We start from the raw sequence: 20,329 nt of genomic DNA, 5'->3' as shown, positions 1-20,329 counted from the left end.
TTTTCATGAAAAAAGCACAAGCTGATGTGTAAATGTGAAGAACTGAGCTTAAGACTGGAAAGATGAGAAACCGAGAGTAATCAAAATTAACAGATTTGCCTATTCTTGATCACACTGGTTTCCTCAATAGAATTTCGGGGTTATTCAAAATAAACCACGTGCCTCAACATCCCTATAATGGTGCAAAATTATTCAAAGTAATTAAGAAGTCTTTACCAAGCATGTCTTGAACTCAATGAAGGAGTTTATTAGTTGGATTCCGGTTTTACGGAACAAGACTCCATTTAAGATCGTACAAGCAGCTGGATATTGCTTTTGGGACAGGCATGAGGAGAGGTGTTAGCATTTCAGCTGTTCCCTTCCATTTACTCTTATGGACTTCAGCTGGCCATCCTCCTCGATTTCCACTCTTTCTTGCCCATTCTCAACAATTTTTCGTGTAGTGACTCTTCGCCCGTTGACCACTTCGGTAGAAGTTGAGACGGATCTGAAGTTGTGCGTTCCACTGCTGTCATCTCCAAAGGACCTGCAGACCATAGTGTGAAAGCCAGGACCAAATGAGTTGAATCCAAAATTAGTAAAGGCGCTTAATCCCGAAAAGAGACCCAGGGGTCCCTGCAAGCCGCTTCTGTTCTCCTCCCTGTTACTGTCATCGTCAAAATGGTTGTCCCAGAAGTCATGCTCAAAGATGTTCATTCCTCCAAAAAACTCCCTGAAGATCTCATCGGGACTGCGGAATACAAAGTCAAAATCGAATGGGCTGCGGGAGTGGCCCCCAGAAGCGCCTCTTCCTCTAAACCTTGGTTCTTTGACAGGCCTGTCATAGAGAGCGCGTTTCTGAGGATCAGACAAAACTTCGTAGGCCTCAGCGACTGCTTTGAATTTCTTTTCGGCTTCCTCCTTGTGGTATGGATTCTTGTCAGGGTGCCATTTCAGTGCCAGCTTGCGGTAGGCCCTCTTAATATCTTCTTGCGAGGCATTTTGATGCAGCCCTAGGACTTCGTAATAATTAACCATCCCAAAGAAAAGGCTGGCTGGATTTAGAGATTATTTGGTGGGTTTTCCCTGGGGACACAAGGTCCTATGCGGTTCGGATCCAGTGGATCCCGTTGTTTTGGTTGTGGCACTTCTTTCCTCACAGCCCAATGGTAATGGTTTTGGTGCCAAAGGGAAAGAGAAAGGCTGCTTGCTCATATTGTTTGATTTCAAGGCGCTGGCTGCTGAGTAGTATTGTGAGGTCAGAAGCATCTCGGCCAATCAGCACACAGTTGACTTTTAGTGCATTTGAGGCCTGCTGCCGTCCTATCAGTAGGTGTGTTGCGCAAATGAGCTCTCTGGAAAGGTCATATTTCACATCTATGATGCAACTTGTTGCAGATGCCTTAGACTATAAACTTTCCAGAGGAGGCATCTCTCTCTTGGGACTATTCCAGATGATCCAACTGTCTGAAATACCTTAGCCATGCTAGCCCCAGTCAAAGGAGAAGAGCATATATTCCTACAATACCCTCAACACCATGAGTGAATGACCACTTTCTTCCCAAGAAGATAAATTGCACTGCAGGGCATAGCATCATTCCTGCTTGTCTGCATCTAGGTGCCCAGCATGGCCCTAACTTCTTGGATCCTTTAGCTTCACTCTACATGTGGTTATATAAACCAGAAGATTTTGACAAGCACAACTGAGGCAGCAAACCTGGCCTACACTAGCTGGCCCCTTGAGCAGGGGAGAAACTTGCCCCCATTGTTAGATTACCTTGACAGTAGATTGACCAACCTCAGTTCACAAAAGCCCCTCAGTGCTCATGTCTTTCAGGTGCTGGGAATGAAGGGCTAGTGATACTCTGGGTGGCTCCATTCAAGGGGGATCATATAATTCAAACGTAGTGAGCAACTTTGCTTATGACCAGGACTGGCTCTACCATGAGGCCACTGCCTCAGGTAGCAGTAGCTGGAAAGCAGGGAGCAGCAACAAGGCGCCAAAGCTTTGTGTACCATGTGGCCTGCCCTTCATTCCCTAGCCTAGACTGCTGCCCTTTGGTGCAGTGGAAGACGATGCCCCATCACCAGTGTGACACTGGGGTGTGTGGGTGCGCATTGTCTTCTCCTTTGCCGGTCAAATGCCTTGGTCCATGACTATCTCCCAACACTAGTGATTAACCACAGGCAATGTCTTAGTTAGACCACGATCTGATAAGCATATGCTTTTCGTTCAGAACGTATGCGCTGTACATTGAGTGGGAAGGCACTCTTGTCATATGAAAGGTACATTTCTATCTGCCCGCCGCCGGGCTCCTGATGCAGTGGCGTAGCGTGGGTTGTCAGCACCCGGGGCAAGGCAAGTAATTTGCGCCCCCTAACCCGTGGATTTGCGCCCCCTAACCCGTGGATTTGCGCCCCCTAACCCGTGGATTTGCCCTAACCCCAGATGTTGCGCCCGGTGCGGCCGGCCCCCCCTGCACCCCCCACGCTACGCCACTGTCCTGATGGATAGAATGTGACACTTGCTGGTTCCACATCCACTTCAGCCAGTTGACATGGATGGAGGAAAGGGAATGGTACAGAGCAGAGTCACTACTATCCTATATGTACCACGGGGAGCGCTTACATTCACTTAGATACTGTGCATCATCATCATCATCGCTGCCATCGCCGCCAACCAGTTCAATCCTGCTGCTTGGTATACCAATATAGTTGCTTTGCTATCTAAGATTGTCTTCCTAGGGTTTTGCTCACTGGCCAGCCTGAAATGTAGGCAGAGAGTAAGTGTGTCTGTTTCTCAATGGGAGCTGCTCACTGTCCATTTTCCAGGGTCTACAGCAGGCATCAGAGATTATCAGCGACTCCACTGCTATAAGGTAGAATGGATTGAGGAGCAAAGGAGGAGCGTGTGCGGGAGACCGGGGGGGGGGGGGCAGAAAGAAATCAAGAGTGGGACGAGAGAGATGCCCACACAAAATAACTAGATACACAAACTAGCTAGGCAGCCCCATCCCTAGGAGCCAAGGCTTTGAAATGAGAAATGTTTTTCGTATCTTAAATCTCAAGTACAAACAATAAAAACCAGCCCAGGCTGTGTTCTTTGAAGAGAAAGTACGAGTGACCTGAGCAGTGGTTATCAGCAGCGTCATTAAGATAAACCCTTAACATGATTTAAAGCATCCGAAACTGAAGGCAGCACTTTCAGATACTAACAAAATGGCCTGACATTGGGGATGAAAATCAATAGTAATCAGATGTCACTGAAAATACTCAAAAGTGTCCCCTGACTGATGGAGGTGAGATTAGTGTAAATATTTGTATTCTAATCAGTGGCACACGAGGGTTGGAGGCAGCCTCTCTGTCTATTTAATTAATGGAGTGGCTTTTAAAAAGGATCCTAATCATATGTGATTGTATCTGCTTATCAACATTTTTGCTAATTAGATGATATGGAGGCAGTCGTTCTGCTAATTCCCTCATCCGAACAGCATATCCTGCACAGATAAAGTGCAGTCTCTTTTTAATAAGAAACAATCGTGAGACAGACTAACCTTAATGGTGCTTATTATCCTTGGAGCTTCTACTCCACCTCCACCTCTCCCCTTACTTTGCTTTCTGTTCCAGAATGCCAGATGGACAAAGTTATTGGAGCCTTCATCTGCCCTGGTCATGTATGATAAATATGATCATACATCTCCAGAGGGCATTTCTTTCGCTCTGTATAGCCCACCTCCAACAGCCAAGTTGTCAAACAGATTGGGGTTGAAAAACCTTTCACATTCCAACTCCAAACGGCCACATCCCCATGCTAAACCAAACGGGGGTCGCAGCTGAAATCTTCATGATCCCTCTTGGCTGCTGAGATGTGACGGGTGTTCAGTTCCACATTCTACTTGTCAGCAAAAGTGGCGCACAAAGGGAATTCCAGACATAAGGGTCTCATGGTGTCAGGACCTCACCTCTTTATATGACACTGTGCATTACTTCACTTACTGAAAAATGGGGTGTGTTTGGGGGGCCTCCTCCTCATTCTGCTGAGTGGAGCTCTGGATATTTGCCCCCCCCCCAAGTCCTGCCCAGTACTGGATTTAAGCATAAGCTAAACAAGCTATAGCTTAGGGCCCCACTCTCTTCCCCGCCAAAAGAAATTATGAGTCTTTATAAACTGTTTCTAAAGCATCTTTGGTTATTGCCAAATGCCAATGTGTTTGCATTATTAAGTTTGTTATGAATAAAAAAATCTTTAAGTTAGAGCTTAACAATAATTTCACTATTAATATACTTCTTAATTGTATTTCAGTTCAACAATTATCTTGATAAAATACATATTTTGTTATGTGCAAATGGCTTTAGATACCTATTAGGTCTATAAATTACCATATAGCATATGTTCAGCACAAAAAACAGTGACAATTTGTTCTTGACAGAGGACAGCTGGACATATAAAGTGCACCATTATCTTCAGTAGCTTAGGGCCTCATCAAACCTAAATCCGGCCCTGGTCCTGCCCTTACAGCACCACACTAGCCAGGGGAGTTTGTAGTGAGGCTGTGGGGGAATGCTTTCCCTGTCGCAGTTTCCTCCATCCTTACTAAGAGGGTATTCACACCCAGCCTCTCACAGACAATAGCTTGCATGCAGACAATCCCAAGTTCAATTCCCAGTGTCTCCACATAGGGCTGGAAAAGAGTTCCCATCTGAAACCCTGGAGAATGGCTGCCAATTGGGTGCAGAAAGGAAAGAGTCAGATGGACCAATGGTCTGACTCCGTATAATACAGCTTCCAGAGTTCCTTTATGTGTTGTGTTTCCCTTTAAATTATAATTATTTCCATATCAGCATCTATAACTATAAATTAACAAATGGTATATAAACCTGTTTCTTCTTTTGTCCTCTTCTTTGGCGATGCTAGCTGTTTTTTCCGGTGGAAATCACATCTCCACCAGAAGCTCCTATTATCCACAGGAGGGGAAATAAACAGATACCTTTTATTCCAACAGGTTTTTGGGAACTCACTGTTGTTGTTTTTAAAGGAAATGGCTTTGAATAGTGCTCTGCTGTTTTTATTATCTGTCTTTTAATAGATTCGTATTTTATAATGTTTTAGTTCTATTACCGTTTAGTTATCTTTTAATGATTATCTTTTATATGTTTTTAGCTTTTTGTATTTTATCTGTCTTGTTTTAATAGGTGTAAGCTGCCTGGAGTCCCAGTCTGGAGAAGAGGAGGGATATAAACAAATACAATAATGATACCTGTGTTGTACCTGTGTGTTTTCCTCTCTGCGATGAAAAGCACCTCCCTCAGCACTTCAGCCACTATCCAACTCTTTACCCCTGTTGCCACAACTGCTTTCAGGAAAATAAAACAATGGTCACAAATCTTGTTTGAACTTCAGTCTGCTGCAGATAGTGGTTTCCTAGGGACTTTTCATTTTCCTTTTTCAAGATTGCAACTCTTTTAACTTTTATTTATCATACTTTTAAATCTTCTATAACTTGCAGTAGGCACTTGGTTAAGTGGAAGGGTCTTTTTCCAATTTAAAATAAATAACGGTAACAACAAGCTTCCACCAAAAATACAGAGCCCTCTGAGCAGCTATCCTGCTGCCTTGTTGTATTTTATTGTATAAACTAATTTACTCTGCCCTAGGAATGCTTTTCCAAGCTGTGAAACTCTACTGAATCTTCATACCTTGTGTGTGTGTGTGTGTGTGTGTGTGTGTGTGTGTGTGTGTGATGATTTGTTTTTCTTGTCCCCTAAAATGGGGAGAGGTGCTGATAGGGTCATGCAGAGAAGGGTTTATGGCCGGCCCATTAATCCCACAACAAGGCCTGGATCCTTTTATCTAAAACAACATGAGCTTGAGACATTTGCAGTAAGTACTTTGACTACCCAAACAAACAAGGGTCACGCTTCACTCTGCCAGTCAAGCTGTCGTCAAATTCTTTACCCCTGCCATGCCTCTCCCAAACCACCACCCATTACGCGGATATTTCACGGGAACGCTTCCTTGCTTTCTAAAGGGGGATACTTGCTCTTATTTTGCTCTGTCTAGAGAACAACCAAAGTCCAAAGCCAGAAAGAGAAGTTTGCTAGTGGTTTATACTCTATTCCTCGATGCATAAAATATGTAAGTGCTGTGACCACATTGTTCTTTTGAAATCTTTGATAGAACAATGGGACTAAACAGCAGCAAATGGAGGGTGTGTGTGCTGCCCCAGCAGTAAAATCCTATGAACTAGAACCTTAAATGTCAAACAAGTCTACTGTGTGGCAGTGGCAAGTGATTAACAGTGCGATCCTAGAAAAGTCTAATCAGAAGTAAGTCCCATTAAGTCCAGGGAAGCTAGTCCAGGATTGTAGCCCAGGTTCTTCTGCTTTTTCAGCCAAAGAGAATGACGGCCCTCAAACCTGTGCCTGCTAGTACCTCCTATGCTGCCCATGAAAGATTTCAGTAAACACCACATCAAAAACCCAGTCCACAAGGGACCCTTTCTTCTTTCTGCTCCATTCCTGTTGGCACTGGCTCATTTAACATTTAACATGGCACCTTAAACATGCTAACCTTTCATTGGAGACCAGGATTAGATGCTTACCCACTCATTGGTTCTGAACAGAGGAGGGCATAGCCAGGATTTTTGTTGGGGGGGGAGGCCTTTTGTTAGGGGGGCAGAACCTCAGTTAGCTATGTTTTTCTTGATTTAGCGGGGGCAGCTGCTCCTCCTTGCGCCCCCCCAGCTAGGCCCATGTTCCCAGTGCTGGGGTGACTAGAGGGTAGCCTGATATTTTGTGGTCCTGCCTCTTTTTCTACTCTTTTAGATATATCTGTCATTATACACACCCATGTGGCAGCTCTTTTGTGACTGGTGCCCAAGCCACTTTCTCAAAATTCCTCATGTGCCCACCAGCCATAAAAGGTTAGCGACCCCTGCAATAATGGGGCTCAACGGTGTTACCGTGAGAAATAATGCTCCCCCCCCCCCAACTGCTTTCAGTTCTCTTAAAAGTGATTGTCCAGGGATAGGCAACCTAAGGCCCATGGGCCGGATACAGCCCAATCGCCTTCTAAATCCAGCCCATGGACATTCTGGGAATCAGCATGTTTTTACATGAGTAGAATGTGTCCTTTTATTTAAAATGCATCTCTGGATTATTTGTGGGGCCTGCCTGGTGTTTTTACATGAGTAGAATGTGTGTTTTTATTTAAAATGCATCTCTGGGTTATTTGTGGGGTATAGGAATTCGTTCATTATTATTTTTTTCCAAAATAAAGTCCGGCCCACCACATGGTCTGAGGGATGGTGGACCAGCCCACAGCTGAAAAAGGTTGCTGACCCCTGTGATTGTCTTTGGCCCAACGTGTCAGAGCAACATTAATCAAATGCAGCCATCAAAATCCCAAAGTACTTCAGGCCATCTTGTTCTTTTTCAAGGGAATTTTTGTAGCCAACTATAAGCACACACAAAAAAGGAATTCAGAAAGGCACTACTGCCTTCAGTTCAGAAAGGTCCTCTTTTCAATATAGCTACATTTGGCATAGCTTCATTTTCTCTGAAGGAGATGAAAATTGGAGTTTTAACTTGTCTGCATTGGACTAATACATTATCTGGGGACCTTATAGTCTCTTTTCATCACATCCTGAGCTATAGACATCCGGGTTTTGGCACAATGCTGTGGGTTTTTTTAAAACATACAAATGCTTTGAACAAAACTTCCTGTGATATAAGATCTGAGCATTCCCTGCCATTAGTGAGCATCCACATAATAGAAATATTTTTGGAGTTATGTCAATGGGTTTCAAGTTTTCTGTATACATTATACTTTCGTGAATACTAATTGATTGTATGGAATGAATGGGTTTTTTTAAAAAAATAAAAATATATATGATTTTGTTCATATTGTTTATATATATTTTTAGTTTTGTGAACCCCTGATGAACAGCCTACGGCTTGAAACATTAAACTTGTACAGCATTAGAAACATTTGGATTGGAAGATTTTCTTGATACTGTTTCCCTGCAGCTGTTTTTCTGCCTGATCTCGTGTCAGGAAGGATATGTATTACTCTGCCCCCCCCCCCAAACGAGAGGAGAGAACCAACATCAGTGGGGGCTGCCCCACTACAGAAAATGGAGCCCAAACCCCAGTCTGTTCTCAGCCTGCCCCTGCCCACCTCAATTCTTAGTTGCAATGAATCCAGTGCCCCTCTCTATGTAACAATTCAGACCTAAGTTTCATCATTGAGTTAGACTGGCAACCCTATAGCCACTGACCTCGGAGTATGCTCCATGGGACCCAAGGGGTTAACTTCTGCACACTGTAACCTTGCTCCGTGGTGGCTGGTAGCACCCATTGGCACTCGTGGGACAGAAGGCCAAGAGCCCAGCAGTAGGCAGAGCCAGAGCCAATGATTGTTGTTGTTGAGTCGTTTAGTCGTGTCCGACTCTTCGTGACCCCATGGACCAGAGCACGCCAGGCACTCCTGTCTTCCACTGCCTCCCGCAGTTTGGTCAAACTCATGCTGGTAGCTTCGAGCACACTGTCCAACCATCTCGTCCTCTGTCGTCCCCTTCTCCTTGTGCCCTCCATCTTTCCTAACATCAGGGTCTTTTTCAGGGAGTCTTCTCTTCTCATGAGGTGGCCAAAGTATTGGAGCCTCAGCTTCTCGATCTGTCCTTCCAGTGAGCACTCAGGGCTGATTTCCTTAAGAATGGATAGGTTTGATCTTCTTGCAGTCCATGGGACTCTCAAGAGTCTCCTCCAGCACCATAATTCAAAAGCATCAATTCTTCGGCGATCAGCCTTCTTTACAGTCCAGCTCTCACTTCCATACATCACTACTGGGAAAACCATAGCTTTAACTATACCGGCCTTTGTTGGCAAGGTGATGTCTCTGCTTTTTAAGATGCTGTCTTAGGCAGAAGCAATGAATGCTAGTTTTGCCTCCATCTTCCTCCCTGCTGAGTTCTACAATGGCAACACTGATACTAAGGAGGAGGAAGTTAACTTTCAGGAACACCCCTTTTAGGCAGATTTTTTTTTCATTTTTCAGGATTGCTGCATTAATGTGCAGGCATGACCTACTGTGCAGCTACAATGGTAGAAAGCACTGCTGCCTCTGTACTGCTGTACTGATGATTAGCTGATTCTGAGAAGTGATTTGGAAGGCTCAAGTTTAAACGGCTTTCTTTTCAACATTAATCAAATATTGCTTTTTAACCTGAACCCATTCTAAGGTTGAGGCCCCATCATGTTTTATTACAATGCCATTAAGAGTCCAATATGGACTAAAGTCACCTCCACTGCCCCTTTTCTTTTTCAGAGCTTCCTTGGTTCTTGGGGAAGTCATCAATAGGCCCAGATGTTGTTGTGCATGTGTCACACCATCTATGGCTGCCAGTGACCAGGAGGAAATATACTTCCTGTGGGTCCTAGATACTCTGGATGCCAGGATCTACACGAACTATATTTTACTGTGACTTCTGGTGGTTCCAGACAGTACAACACAAATGTATCAGTATCTAGGGTCTAATGGACACCCCACAGGGATACCTCCATACTGCTGTAGCTCTCAGGAAACATTAAGCGAAAGAGTAGCACAATGGGCCAATGCACCTGGCTGTTAAAAAGGAGGTTGATGGATCGTGCCCACCAAGGGACAGCCGTGGGCAGGATTCTGGCATTGCAGGGGGTTGGACCATATAGCCCTTGGAGTCCCTTCTAACTCTAGAGTTTTATGATATTCAACCCTGTGCTTGACCTGACCTTCCCTTAGCAAGCCAATGGGTATCAGGGTAGAATCAGAGGTGATAACAAGTGTGGTGTCACTAGTATTTTGTTTTGGAGGTCAAGAGTTTGCCTGCTGTTTTTGCAGCTGTGGATGCTGAATGGAGAAGTCTTGAATGACCTGAACTGCAGGCCATCTGCATTTGTGGATGGCAGAGCAACACTTCTATATGCGCCAGGCAAGGGAGTTGTGAGAAGTTGAACTGAATGGGCACGATGAGCATTAGAAGACCTGAAGGGCCCTTGAAATCAGGTCCTGTTTCATTGGATGATACCACAAATGGCAAGCTAGGCTTGAAATTAGGACATCACTTGTAGGCTGGGGACCAGGCCAAAGATGGTATTGGAAGGACTCAAGTTTTGAAGCCTCTGCTTCAAAGGAGGTTGCTTTGCTTTCAGGTGATTTCAACTGCCTTTTAAAGTGTAGTTAACAAAAGATGCTATGGCCCCAGTTCGTCAAATTAATCATTTGTTATGGTATTAGCACACAGAACTCTAAATCCATCTTTCTTCCTTCTTACCATTCCCAAATGCTCCATGACCAAAGCCATCCTATAGATGTCAACGTAGAAGTACAGTATGTCTCATTGAGTTCAATGGGGCTTTTTCCCAGGTCAGTAGGGTATAGGAATGTAGCCTAAATGGTTACTTTTTAGGTTATGGGTAGTCAGCCTGGGCCTTCCAGATGCTGTAGACTACAGTTACCCCATCATTCCTGAACATTGGCCATACTGGCTAAGGCTGATGGGGTTGTTATTTCTTAGTAATTTATATCTACTTAATGGCGAAGGTGTCTTCTAAGGTGTATATAAGTATAAAACCCATTATGAAAATATGTACACACCTAATTATAATACACAATAAAACAATTCCATCAAAACATTAAACTAAACATTCAGAGTTAAAATGTGCAAAAAACAAACAACACCCAAGCTTGTTAAAATTGTACCACATTTAAAGCAGCCCAACAGCATCTCTGGAGAGCACTATATTAGCTGCCTCCTGGCTGAGGGAAAGGCCAAATTTTTAAAAGATTATTTTAATAATCACACAGCTGGACAGAGGTTAGACTATGTCCAGTCTTGACTGAGTATTTGTTCTCATTTGTTTGCAGGGACGTTGTGCAACAATGAGCATTTGTTCTTCCCACACTTCACTGTATTTCCCCTATCACCTTCCTAAACTGTAAAACATCATTTTTAGAAAGTGGATTTGTTGCACCAAGGCAACAGAGTACAGTTCGCAGAGTTCTCTTGGGAAGAAGGGTTGATTGTTAAACCACTCTGGGAATTGTAGCTCTGGGAGGGGAAGAGCGGTCTGCTAACAACTCTCAGCACACTTAACAAACTATGCTTCCCAGGGCACTTTAGGGGAAGTCATGATGGTTCAAGTGGCTCAAGTGTGCTTTAACTATATCGTGTGGATGTGGTCTGAGAAACTGGAATTGTTAGCACCCGCCTGTCTCAAGAGACAATGGAGTGCACCTTTTGGGGTGAAGTCAATCTGCTGGGTAATCACAGCACCTGCTGTGGCTGCAGAGACCAGTAATTCAGAACTGCTGCTTCCCCTGTTGCTTTTGCTGCATTAGCTGCACCAAAGTGACCACCTTAGGGTGCAAGCCTGGGCAGTGTGTATGGAGGTCCTTGGCTGCCTCCATCTCAGCCTTGCTGGTGTGGTCCAAAGGAAAGCAGAGCAATACATTTGGGATGTGGGTGGCACTGTGGGTTAAACCACAGAGCCTAGGACTTGCCAATCAGAAGGTTGGCGGTTCGAATCCCCGTGACGGGGTAAGCTCCCGTTGCTCGGTCCCTGCTCCTGCCAACCTAGCAGTTCGAAAGCACGTCAAAGTGCAAGTAGATAAATAGGGACCACTCCAGCGGGAAGGTAAATGGCGTTTCTGTGCGCTGCTCTGGTTCACTTAGTCATGCTGGCCACATGACCCGGAAGCTGTACACCGGCTCCCTCAGCCAATAAAGTGAGATGAGCACCGCAACCCCAGAGTCGGTAACGACTGGACCTAATGGTCAGGGGTCCCTTTACCTTTACCTTTTACATTTGGCATCAGCTTGGCTGCAGGAAGAATACAAGGTGCCATCTTAGGGACTCCATTCTTGATTTGCATAGGGTTTACTCAACCCTTTCTTCTCCTGAAGATGTCCCACAAGGTAGTGGGTCCAGATGCCCCACCCCACCCCCAGGGTTTACTCCCGAAGCCTTTCTCACAGATGAGTATAGGGCGGACTTTAGATTTATGAGATATTTGTTCTTTTACCAGAATCCTGAGATACATCAGCCAGGTGTTGGGGGGCATCATACCCTTAAAATTAAGAAAAGCCAGCCCAGGAGTTTGTTTTCAGCACCAGAACTGCATTCAAAGCCCTGCTGCACAAATGTCCTCTCCTGATTCTTACCCGCCTCAACATTCTTCATCTCTGCAATGAGCAATTAAACATTTGCTTCAGAGCTGTGCACAAAGACTGAACAATGCACATTGTCTTTTTCCAAAAGGCCTAATTGAAATAAGTTGGGAAAAGACTCTTGAGATGACTAAGTTTTTGGTTCTCCCAGTGATGCAATTTCCCCCTTCCCTCCAACACAACTCACAATTTGTCATTGCAGCTGAATTCACTTTTGCCACTAGGGGGATGATGAGTTTTTTTCCAGAAGAGTCTTGGGTTCCCTGGAAGCAGCAGTTCCAGTCCGAGAATTATGGCCTGGGTTGTTGCAAGGTCATTTCCAGCTGTCACTGTCCGTGGAGTTTATGGGCGCTTAGAATTCATTGCCCATCAATGACTTTTAGGTCAGGGTTGGAGGAAACAGGCATATTTGCTACAACGGGGGGGAACACCTTGATGTGGGAAGTAAACCACAGAGATGTTTCTTATAGCGATGGCAAAAAAAGTAGAAAAGCCTGCCCCATTCCAGGCTGAATTAGCTGAGCTGGTTGCAGCTGAAGCCAAAGGTTTCTCTTAAAGAACTAAGGGTGTGGGTGTCTTTTCAACTGCCTTCCTTTGCAGTACTTGCCTTACCACAAATCTACCAAAAATGGTCCCCTTGGATGCCTACATAAAGTGGGGAAACCACAAGCATGTGTTCCGATGATACAAGCCGAGAGCTGCGACTGGCTGTTGCTTCTTGTTGATTTACCACTGTATAATATGTGAAATGGCCTGTGTGTCACACAAGGCACACAAGTATTTTCACATTTAAAGAGAAAAGTAATAATTATACCCTGAAAACATAAGAAGAACCCTGGTTGACCAAGCAATGTTCTCCCAACGGCTTACAAGTTATCTATGGGAAATATATATTACATTCATAGTGACATCTTTCCGATGTTTCAGAAGTGGGAATATCTGAAGGAAGCTGCCTTATATCAGGTCAAACGTCTTACCTATCAAAACCAGTATGTATGTATGTATGTATGTATGTATGTATGTATGTATTTATTTATTTATTTGTATTTGATTGACAGTGGTTCTCTGGGATCTCAGGCAGTGGTCTTGCCCACCATCTGCTGTCTGAGATCCTTTCAACCAAAAGATGTCAGAGACTGAATCTGGGACCTTCTGCATGGCATGCATGTGCTTTGCCACTGAGCTCTGACCCCTTCACCCCTGCAGTCATTGTCAACATCTCCACAGGGCTCATCAAAGGGCTTGTCAACACAAACCTCCTTTTTTTTCCTCTTTCAAGAAACTGGATAGCTTTGCTCTGTGTGGCTCTCCCATGCCAACCTCACACAACTTGACTTAGGCCCAGAGTATTTCCACATACTATTTCCACAGGCTGCAAGATCAGAATGGGGTCTGTCCCCAAGAGTTTGCATCTACTTGACCAGTTACTTTATACCATATTTCCAGTTTTGCTCTGAATCACATAAACGAATAGTAGGCAAGTCCCTCTGTCTTATAGCAGAGTCAGTGTGTTGGAGTGGATGTGAGTGGCGCTGTGGTCTAAACCACTGAGCCTCTTGGGCTTGCCAATCAGAAAGTCGGTGGTTCAAATCCCTCCAACAGTGTGAGCTCCCATTGCTGTGTCCCAGCTGCTGCCAACCTAGCAATGTGAAAGCACTCCATTGCAAGAAAATAAATAGGTACCACTGCAGCGGGAAGGTAAACGGCATTTCCATGCACTTTGGTTTCCATCATGGTGTTGTGTTGTGCCATGCTGGTTTAGTCATGCTGGCCACATGACCTGGAAAGCTGTCTGGGGAAAAATGCCAGCTCCCCTGGCCTAAAAGCGAGGTGAGATGAGCGCCACACCCCATAGTTGCCTTTGACTGGACTTAACTGTCCAGGGGTCCTTTACCTTTACCTTTTACCTAGACTAAGACCTGGGAGACCAGGGTTCAAATCCCCACACAGGCATAAAGTTAATGGGTGACCTTCAGCCAGTCACCATCTCTCAGTCTCAGGGGTTGTTGTGGTGATAAGATGAAAAGGAGAAGAAATGTGTAAGCCACCTTGAGCTCTGTGGAGAAAAGGTGGGTTATCAATGAAATAATAAGTAAAAATAAAGTCCCTTGGGTATCATATGAACATACATACTCTTAAGGACCATAAAAACAACAAAGGGTTATGAAATCATGTCTCTTCACTGACAGACAATGGGAGCTTCCATTAGTGGAAAGTGTGGGAGAAGGTGCCCTGCCGATCTGCTCCAGAAGGTTAAGGGAATCTTCTGAAACAGCATGATGGGGCACTACAGGAGAAATTGTGGGAATTACCTCCTCCTTTTGGCTCACAGAAGCAAAGAGCTTCTTAGCAGAGGAACAAAACTTGGGATAAGCAACTGAGGTACTATGCGTATGATTAAGATGCACTTTGTCCTAGTACTGATTTACTGTACAAATTGTGTGTGTGTGGGGGGGGAGATATTGTCAACAAGTTTCATCCTGTGTAATCTAATGATTTCCCACAAGTTCTCCTCAAACTGAAGCTGTATTTCACGGCTGGATCTTTACAACCTTTGCCACAGCTATTGTAAGTGCTCAAAAGGTCCCCCATTTATGCCCCGAGCCTACTTCTGATCATGGTATCTTGTGTTTATCTGATCATCAGTCCATAAGTGATCCGTCTAGATAACACAATTCATGAGACACTTGAGAAGAGATTTTTAAAAAGAGATTAAGGCCTAGAACAAGAAGAGGAACTGAATGGGGTACCTCACTTACCCCCCTATATACACAAGTCACACTCGCTCTTTGTTACTAGTGCGCATAGGCTAAGTGTACACCATACTTTTAAAGCACAATCAAAGCACTTTTCCCCTTTCAGAGAATTCTTGGAACTGTCGTTTGTTAAGAGTTGCTGAGAATTGTAACTCTTTGAGGGGTAAACTACAGTGCCCAGAATTATTTGAGGGGGGAAATGTGCTTCAGATTTGCTTTAAAGGAATTGTGTGTGCACAGCCTTCGATGTCTTGTATGCAGATAATTGTGTACGGGAGTTGATCTGCCTCTGTACAAATTGCCTCTGTTGACCTGTGCAAATTATATCTATCTACTTATTTGTCCACCCGCCCATCTATTTTGAAACTGTAGATGCCCACAGAGTCTGGTAGCAGCTCCTGCAGCCTTCTGTTCTCTGACTTGTGTGTTATCAAGCAAGCAGCCGTCATTCCCATCTAATCAGAGATCTGAGCCCTGTGATTCTGTCCCCCACATGGGTCCTTCAAAGTCCTTTGCGAGGTCTTGAGTCTGTTTTCGCTTTCTGATGAGTGAAGGTGAGAGAGCGACAAAGAGGCTGATCGTCTCCTGAGGTGCTATTTCCCCTGGCAGCCGATTCATCTGGAGAGCTGCATTCACACCTCCAAGGAGGGAGTGGGATGTTACATCCTTAAACCTGCTTCTCAACAAGACTGAAATAATGATTTCATCACACACACAGGCACAGAGGCACACTTGCTACAGTGGAAAACCACCCTGCAGAAAGATGAGGCCTCTTCCATTTATTCTTTGCAATCTACAAAAGGAGGAGGAGCCCATGCCAAGAGGTCATGAGGAAGAGTAGCAGGGTACAGAGTCTTTGGGGTGCATAGAAACCCACCCTCCTCCTCAAGGCACAAACAATCCATTCATGGAATCAGGGTTGGAAGCCAAGTGGCCACCAAGTCCCGGTGAGCACAGGTTTAGTTAGGTGACAGACACTGGATTGCACGCCTGAGGAACAAAGACTCTGCAGTAATAAATGGATATTCATGAATAATTATCTACTCTTCATGAGGAGACCAAATCTGCTGGCAACATAGGTGACTTACAGCTTTAAAAAGTCTTCAGCAGAGCAACATCTCTGCAGAGTTTCCTGATAGCTGGGCCTCTTGTGTTTAGATCTTGGGCTGTTTCTGGACCTTCCTTGTTGTGTTGTGACTGCTTGATCTTGCGTTTTTCCCCTTTTGAAATGTACTTATTGAAGGTTAATAAACAATAAAGCCATTAAAACCCAATACAGCCACGGTGCAATTAGAAAGATAATGTACAAACTAATTGTGAGAAATGTTTTCCTGTTAGAATATAGTGTTTGCCAAACTGCACATCCCACATTTGCATCTAAATGGCCCTTGGTTTTTTTGTACTGTACTGTCATCAGAAGTTTGACTGCTTCTTGTGCTGTCCCTGTTTGGGCTTTGGACTAGTATGAGACTCTGATGTTGCAGCTACCTCTGCCAACCTGCAGCTGCTCTGCCTGTGTGAATGAGGGCATTCCCCATGTCCAGTTCTTCCTCCTGCCCCTGAAATGTGAAGCACCACTGCCTCCAACAAGAAGTTTTGCTTGTTTCCTACCAATGATGTGAAACAGGGGTGAAGAGGCACATGATGTTATTGCAAGGCTGCGGCCCCATGAGCCAAGCCACCAGCTCTTCCACACTAACTTGTGGGGTGTATGTATGCAAACAAACCAACCAACCAAACAAACGAATGCAAATGCTTTTAGAATTCGTCACAATGTTATGTGGCCTTCCTAAAAAATATTTTTAACTGCTCTGCTTTAAGGAACACGGAAAACACACACACTTTGGGTCTTCGCTAAGGATCATGCGAAAGAAAAAAGAGGTTTGCAATATTGTTTCCCTTTCACGTTCCCCAACCACACTGAGATGTGATGATCAAGAGGAGCTGATCATTCAAATGATGATCATTCCAAACTGCAAATGGTCTTGGAACTAATTAATTTGACAGGGCTGGTGCTGCCCCTTTCTCCCTCCCCTTTCTCTCTCCCCACCAAAATCAATTAAGGAAACACATTATTTCCCCCCTCCCTCCTCTTTTGCAGAACATTTCCTAAAAGGAAGTAGGGGAAAGGAGCAGCTAGGACTCCAGTGTGTTTTCACAGTGCTCCCCAGGGAAGACTGAGCTTGGGAGCAACTAGGCAAACGGAGATTAACAATGTGGAGAGAGGATGCTCTCAACAACAGGAGCAAGCCGTCTCCCAAGGGTTCTCACAGCGGTGGGAAAGCTTGATTGCCACATAAGGTAACGCAGGAGCTCATTCAGTTCCTCCCTCCCACCAAACTCCCCAAAGACGCCCAATGAATTGTCATTTACTTTGTGCTGAGGATGGTGGGGGGAGTGTAATTGGCTGTCACTCCACTGGAGCGCATTTCATTTGCATGGCTAATGAGTTCTTCTAGGCAAGAGATGAGAATTTGGGGAGCAACATGTAATAACGTGAAGCGAGCTCAAATCGTATTAGCTAATTGCAGAGCTTTCTATAAACATGTTGAGGAGAGATGTCCTTTCTTCTTCAGAATGTCTGCTTGGGAAAAACCTGCTTTCTCAAATATAATTTTAAAAAAACTGATGTGGATAATAGAAGCTAGAGACTGATAATAAAAAGCATGTGCTTTTTCTACATTTATGCTATAGCCTTAGAAGCCAACGACGACAGAACTAGGAAGGTGGGACTCGGGGTTTGACAACAAAGTCTCAAATGCCTGATCTCTGAAATGGAGCTTTTTGTGTATGTCAGCAAGAAGTGCTACCAGTTCGAACTTCCAGCCTGTTTCTTATAGGCCCTCACCTTGAACATGATTGCTCAACCCTGTGCAAAATCTCACTCCTGTTGTCCAGCTCCTAGATTTGACAGCTTGTGATTGGAAACATTCGGGAGAGTCTTTTGCAATCCCATTTAGCAAAATCAGGTAACAGAATGGGATAACAAGGGGGGCGGGACACACCTCATATGCCACCCACATTATTGAACAATTAAGCAACCGCCATTCCCTGCATATTTTGGGCTCTCTAGTCCATAGCTGTCAACTTACAGATTTGAAAATAAGGGACCAGCAGCCTTGAAAATAAGGGACCAGCGGCCAAAATAAGGGACCTGCAGCCTCACCTGTCCCAGGCACTCCAGTCTTCCTGTCCTCCTGCAGTCTGGTCAAACTCATGCTGGTAGCTCCGAGAACACTGTCCAACCAACTTTGTAACCAGAGGTTCAACTGAATAGAATCTGAATCACATGCACCACAAGGCCTATGCAGCCTCAACTTAAGATGGCTCCCCGGCCTGGCTTTGCACTGCAAAGTTTGCAGCAGCATGTGCAACAAAATGGCGTCCAGCATTCAAAAAACCCCTCAGCTTGCATTAACTAGCCACACACAAGGCATGCAAGCTCCACCCCCCCAGACATTCTTAGACTTCTTATTGGGTGAGCAACACAGCCAAGCAACACAGTTGGAGCCTCCCTCCTCCCTGGCCGGCAGGGAGGGAGGGAGAGGAGCTGCTTCCTTTGAAATTTAAGGGACATCATTTAAGGGACATCCATCAATAAGGGACAGCAGCGGGACATGGCCCTGGAATAAGGGACTGTCCCTTCAAACAAGGGACACTTGACAGCTATGCTCTAGTCATCGCAAAGTAGGCTATGCTTTCATTGCAAATGACCATGCTGCCCAGTTAACTCTAATACACTTTGTATCAAGCCTCAGAAACTGGCAGATGATGTGTTAAAAGTGTATTAATAGTTTGAGGCAGTCCAAAAGCCTGAAAAGGGATCCTAATGGCTGCTGCACAGCATAATAATGGGCGCAGGAAGCACAGGAGTCAAAATAAATAAAGCCATTTTGATCAGCTGCTGCAGCATTCCACCACAAACATATGACTACTCTAAAGGGTGGTCTCTCTGCAAGCTATGGAGTCTCTCTCAAGCTATGGAGTCACCAAGATGATTAGTCAAGGGGACAATGGACAGGAACTCCACAGAGTGCTGCCTCAAGTCTTGATTGAAGGTTCAGACTCAGAATCCTTTTCGTTTTGAGGACTTGGGGCCTGAGCCTATAAGTAGGTATGCTGCCTTCATCAACAAGTAGGAATCATTCATTCAAAGGGGGAAAGCCAAGTAAGCTCTCTTTCTAGACATTAATCCCCACTTGGCCCATGCAGTATATCAGTTGGAAAGATTTCCCATTTTGGACTTCTCTGCATGTGGCTTGTCCACAGTTCTACACTTAACATTTCCGTGTCGGGGCTTCACACATTCTTCCTTGCTGCACATAGCACCATCTGCATTATGGATAGACAACCCCTGGCCCTCCAGATGTTGTTGGGTTCAGACTCGCATCATCCACGACCATTGGTCATGCTGGTAGGGGCTGATGGGAGTTGGAGTCCAACAAGACCAGGAGGTAACAAGGGGTTCCTTGTTTTTATCCCCATCTGGAACTCAGTTACGGCACCTCCCAGGTGGGCACCATTGCCATTATAAGAGAACGAGGGAGGCGTTCATGGTGAGTTCCAAAACCTCTTGCCCTGGAAAAATAGCACTGAAGGCAGCTATGATCAGATGTGGTGCCTCAGCCCATGGGAACTCTCTTTCCCCCATTGCCACCAACAATACCAGATATAAGGAGAAAGCACCAGTTTCTCCAATGAGTGGCCGAATCTTAGTAAATGCCCTGTGGGAAGATGACGCTATGCCACCCCGGGCTGGTCAGCCTCCTGCACCACATTCTTGGCGATTAAAAAAAAAGCAAATATAATGGGTGCAGAGATGTCTGAACTGGCTGAATAAAACATATCAACAATTGTTTTGTTAAATGGCGCCATTCAAGCCGGTATCTCCTGCTCAGATCTATATTGAAATGCCCTTCTATTAATAAATAACTACAGTCTCCATTCCCCGCCCCCACCTCTGCCACTTACGTTTAGTAACTGGGAATTTGGGCTTAGTTTTTATAGACATTCAGGCTAGATGTTATCTTTATGAAGGGTTCGCTCTTTCCCCCACTGCCTTCCCCAAAACCTTTCTTCTTTTTTTCCTTCTTTTTTTTTTCATCGAGAAAAAATGGCATGTAAAGGAGGGGAGGAGGGAACTCACTATATTATATTTTTCATTTATATACTCCAAGCGGGGGGAAAGCAAGAGGCAATGGCTGGCTGGCTTTTGACTTGTGTGAAAATGCACCTCAAAGTAACAATTGTGCCAAATGCCTACAATTGTGTTACAGGGAACTGTGCTGGATTTTGTCTCCATTTGCTGATGACGAGAATTGACAAATGTGGATCAAACCCATTGTTTTCTGCAAATAACCACTGATGATTTTGGCTGGGTGTTTT

The 20,329-nt window shown here is 44.8% G+C and overlaps 1 protein-coding gene across 1 annotated transcript; it reads right to left on the bottom strand.

Annotated features, from left to right (window-relative positions):
- Positions 1-226: 226 nt before the first annotated feature.
- DNAJB8 (DnaJ heat shock protein family (Hsp40) member B8) lies at positions 227-1,221 on the bottom strand. Its single transcript, XM_081850162.1, has one exon. It carries the CDS (start codon positions 1,015-1,017, stop codon positions 340-342), a length of 678 nt encoding a protein of 225 aa, XP_081706288.1. The 5' UTR covers positions 1,018-1,221; the 3' UTR covers positions 227-339.
- Positions 1,222-20,329: the final 19,108 nt, after the last annotated feature.

This window comes from Podarcis erhardii, assembly GCF_964252035.2.
Source record: "Podarcis erhardii genome assembly, chromosome: 2".
NCBI classification, from domain to species: Eukaryota; Metazoa; Chordata; class Lepidosauria; order Squamata; family Lacertidae; genus Podarcis; species Podarcis erhardii.
This window is presented reverse-complemented; position numbering and strand designations above follow the sequence as displayed.

Bases quoted from the DNA above. Each gene is read 5' to 3' on its own strand.
- DNAJB8 (XM_081850162.1), bottom strand. From the start codon at position 1,017: ATGGTTAATTATTACGAAGTCCTAGGGCTGCATCAAAATGCCTCGCAA.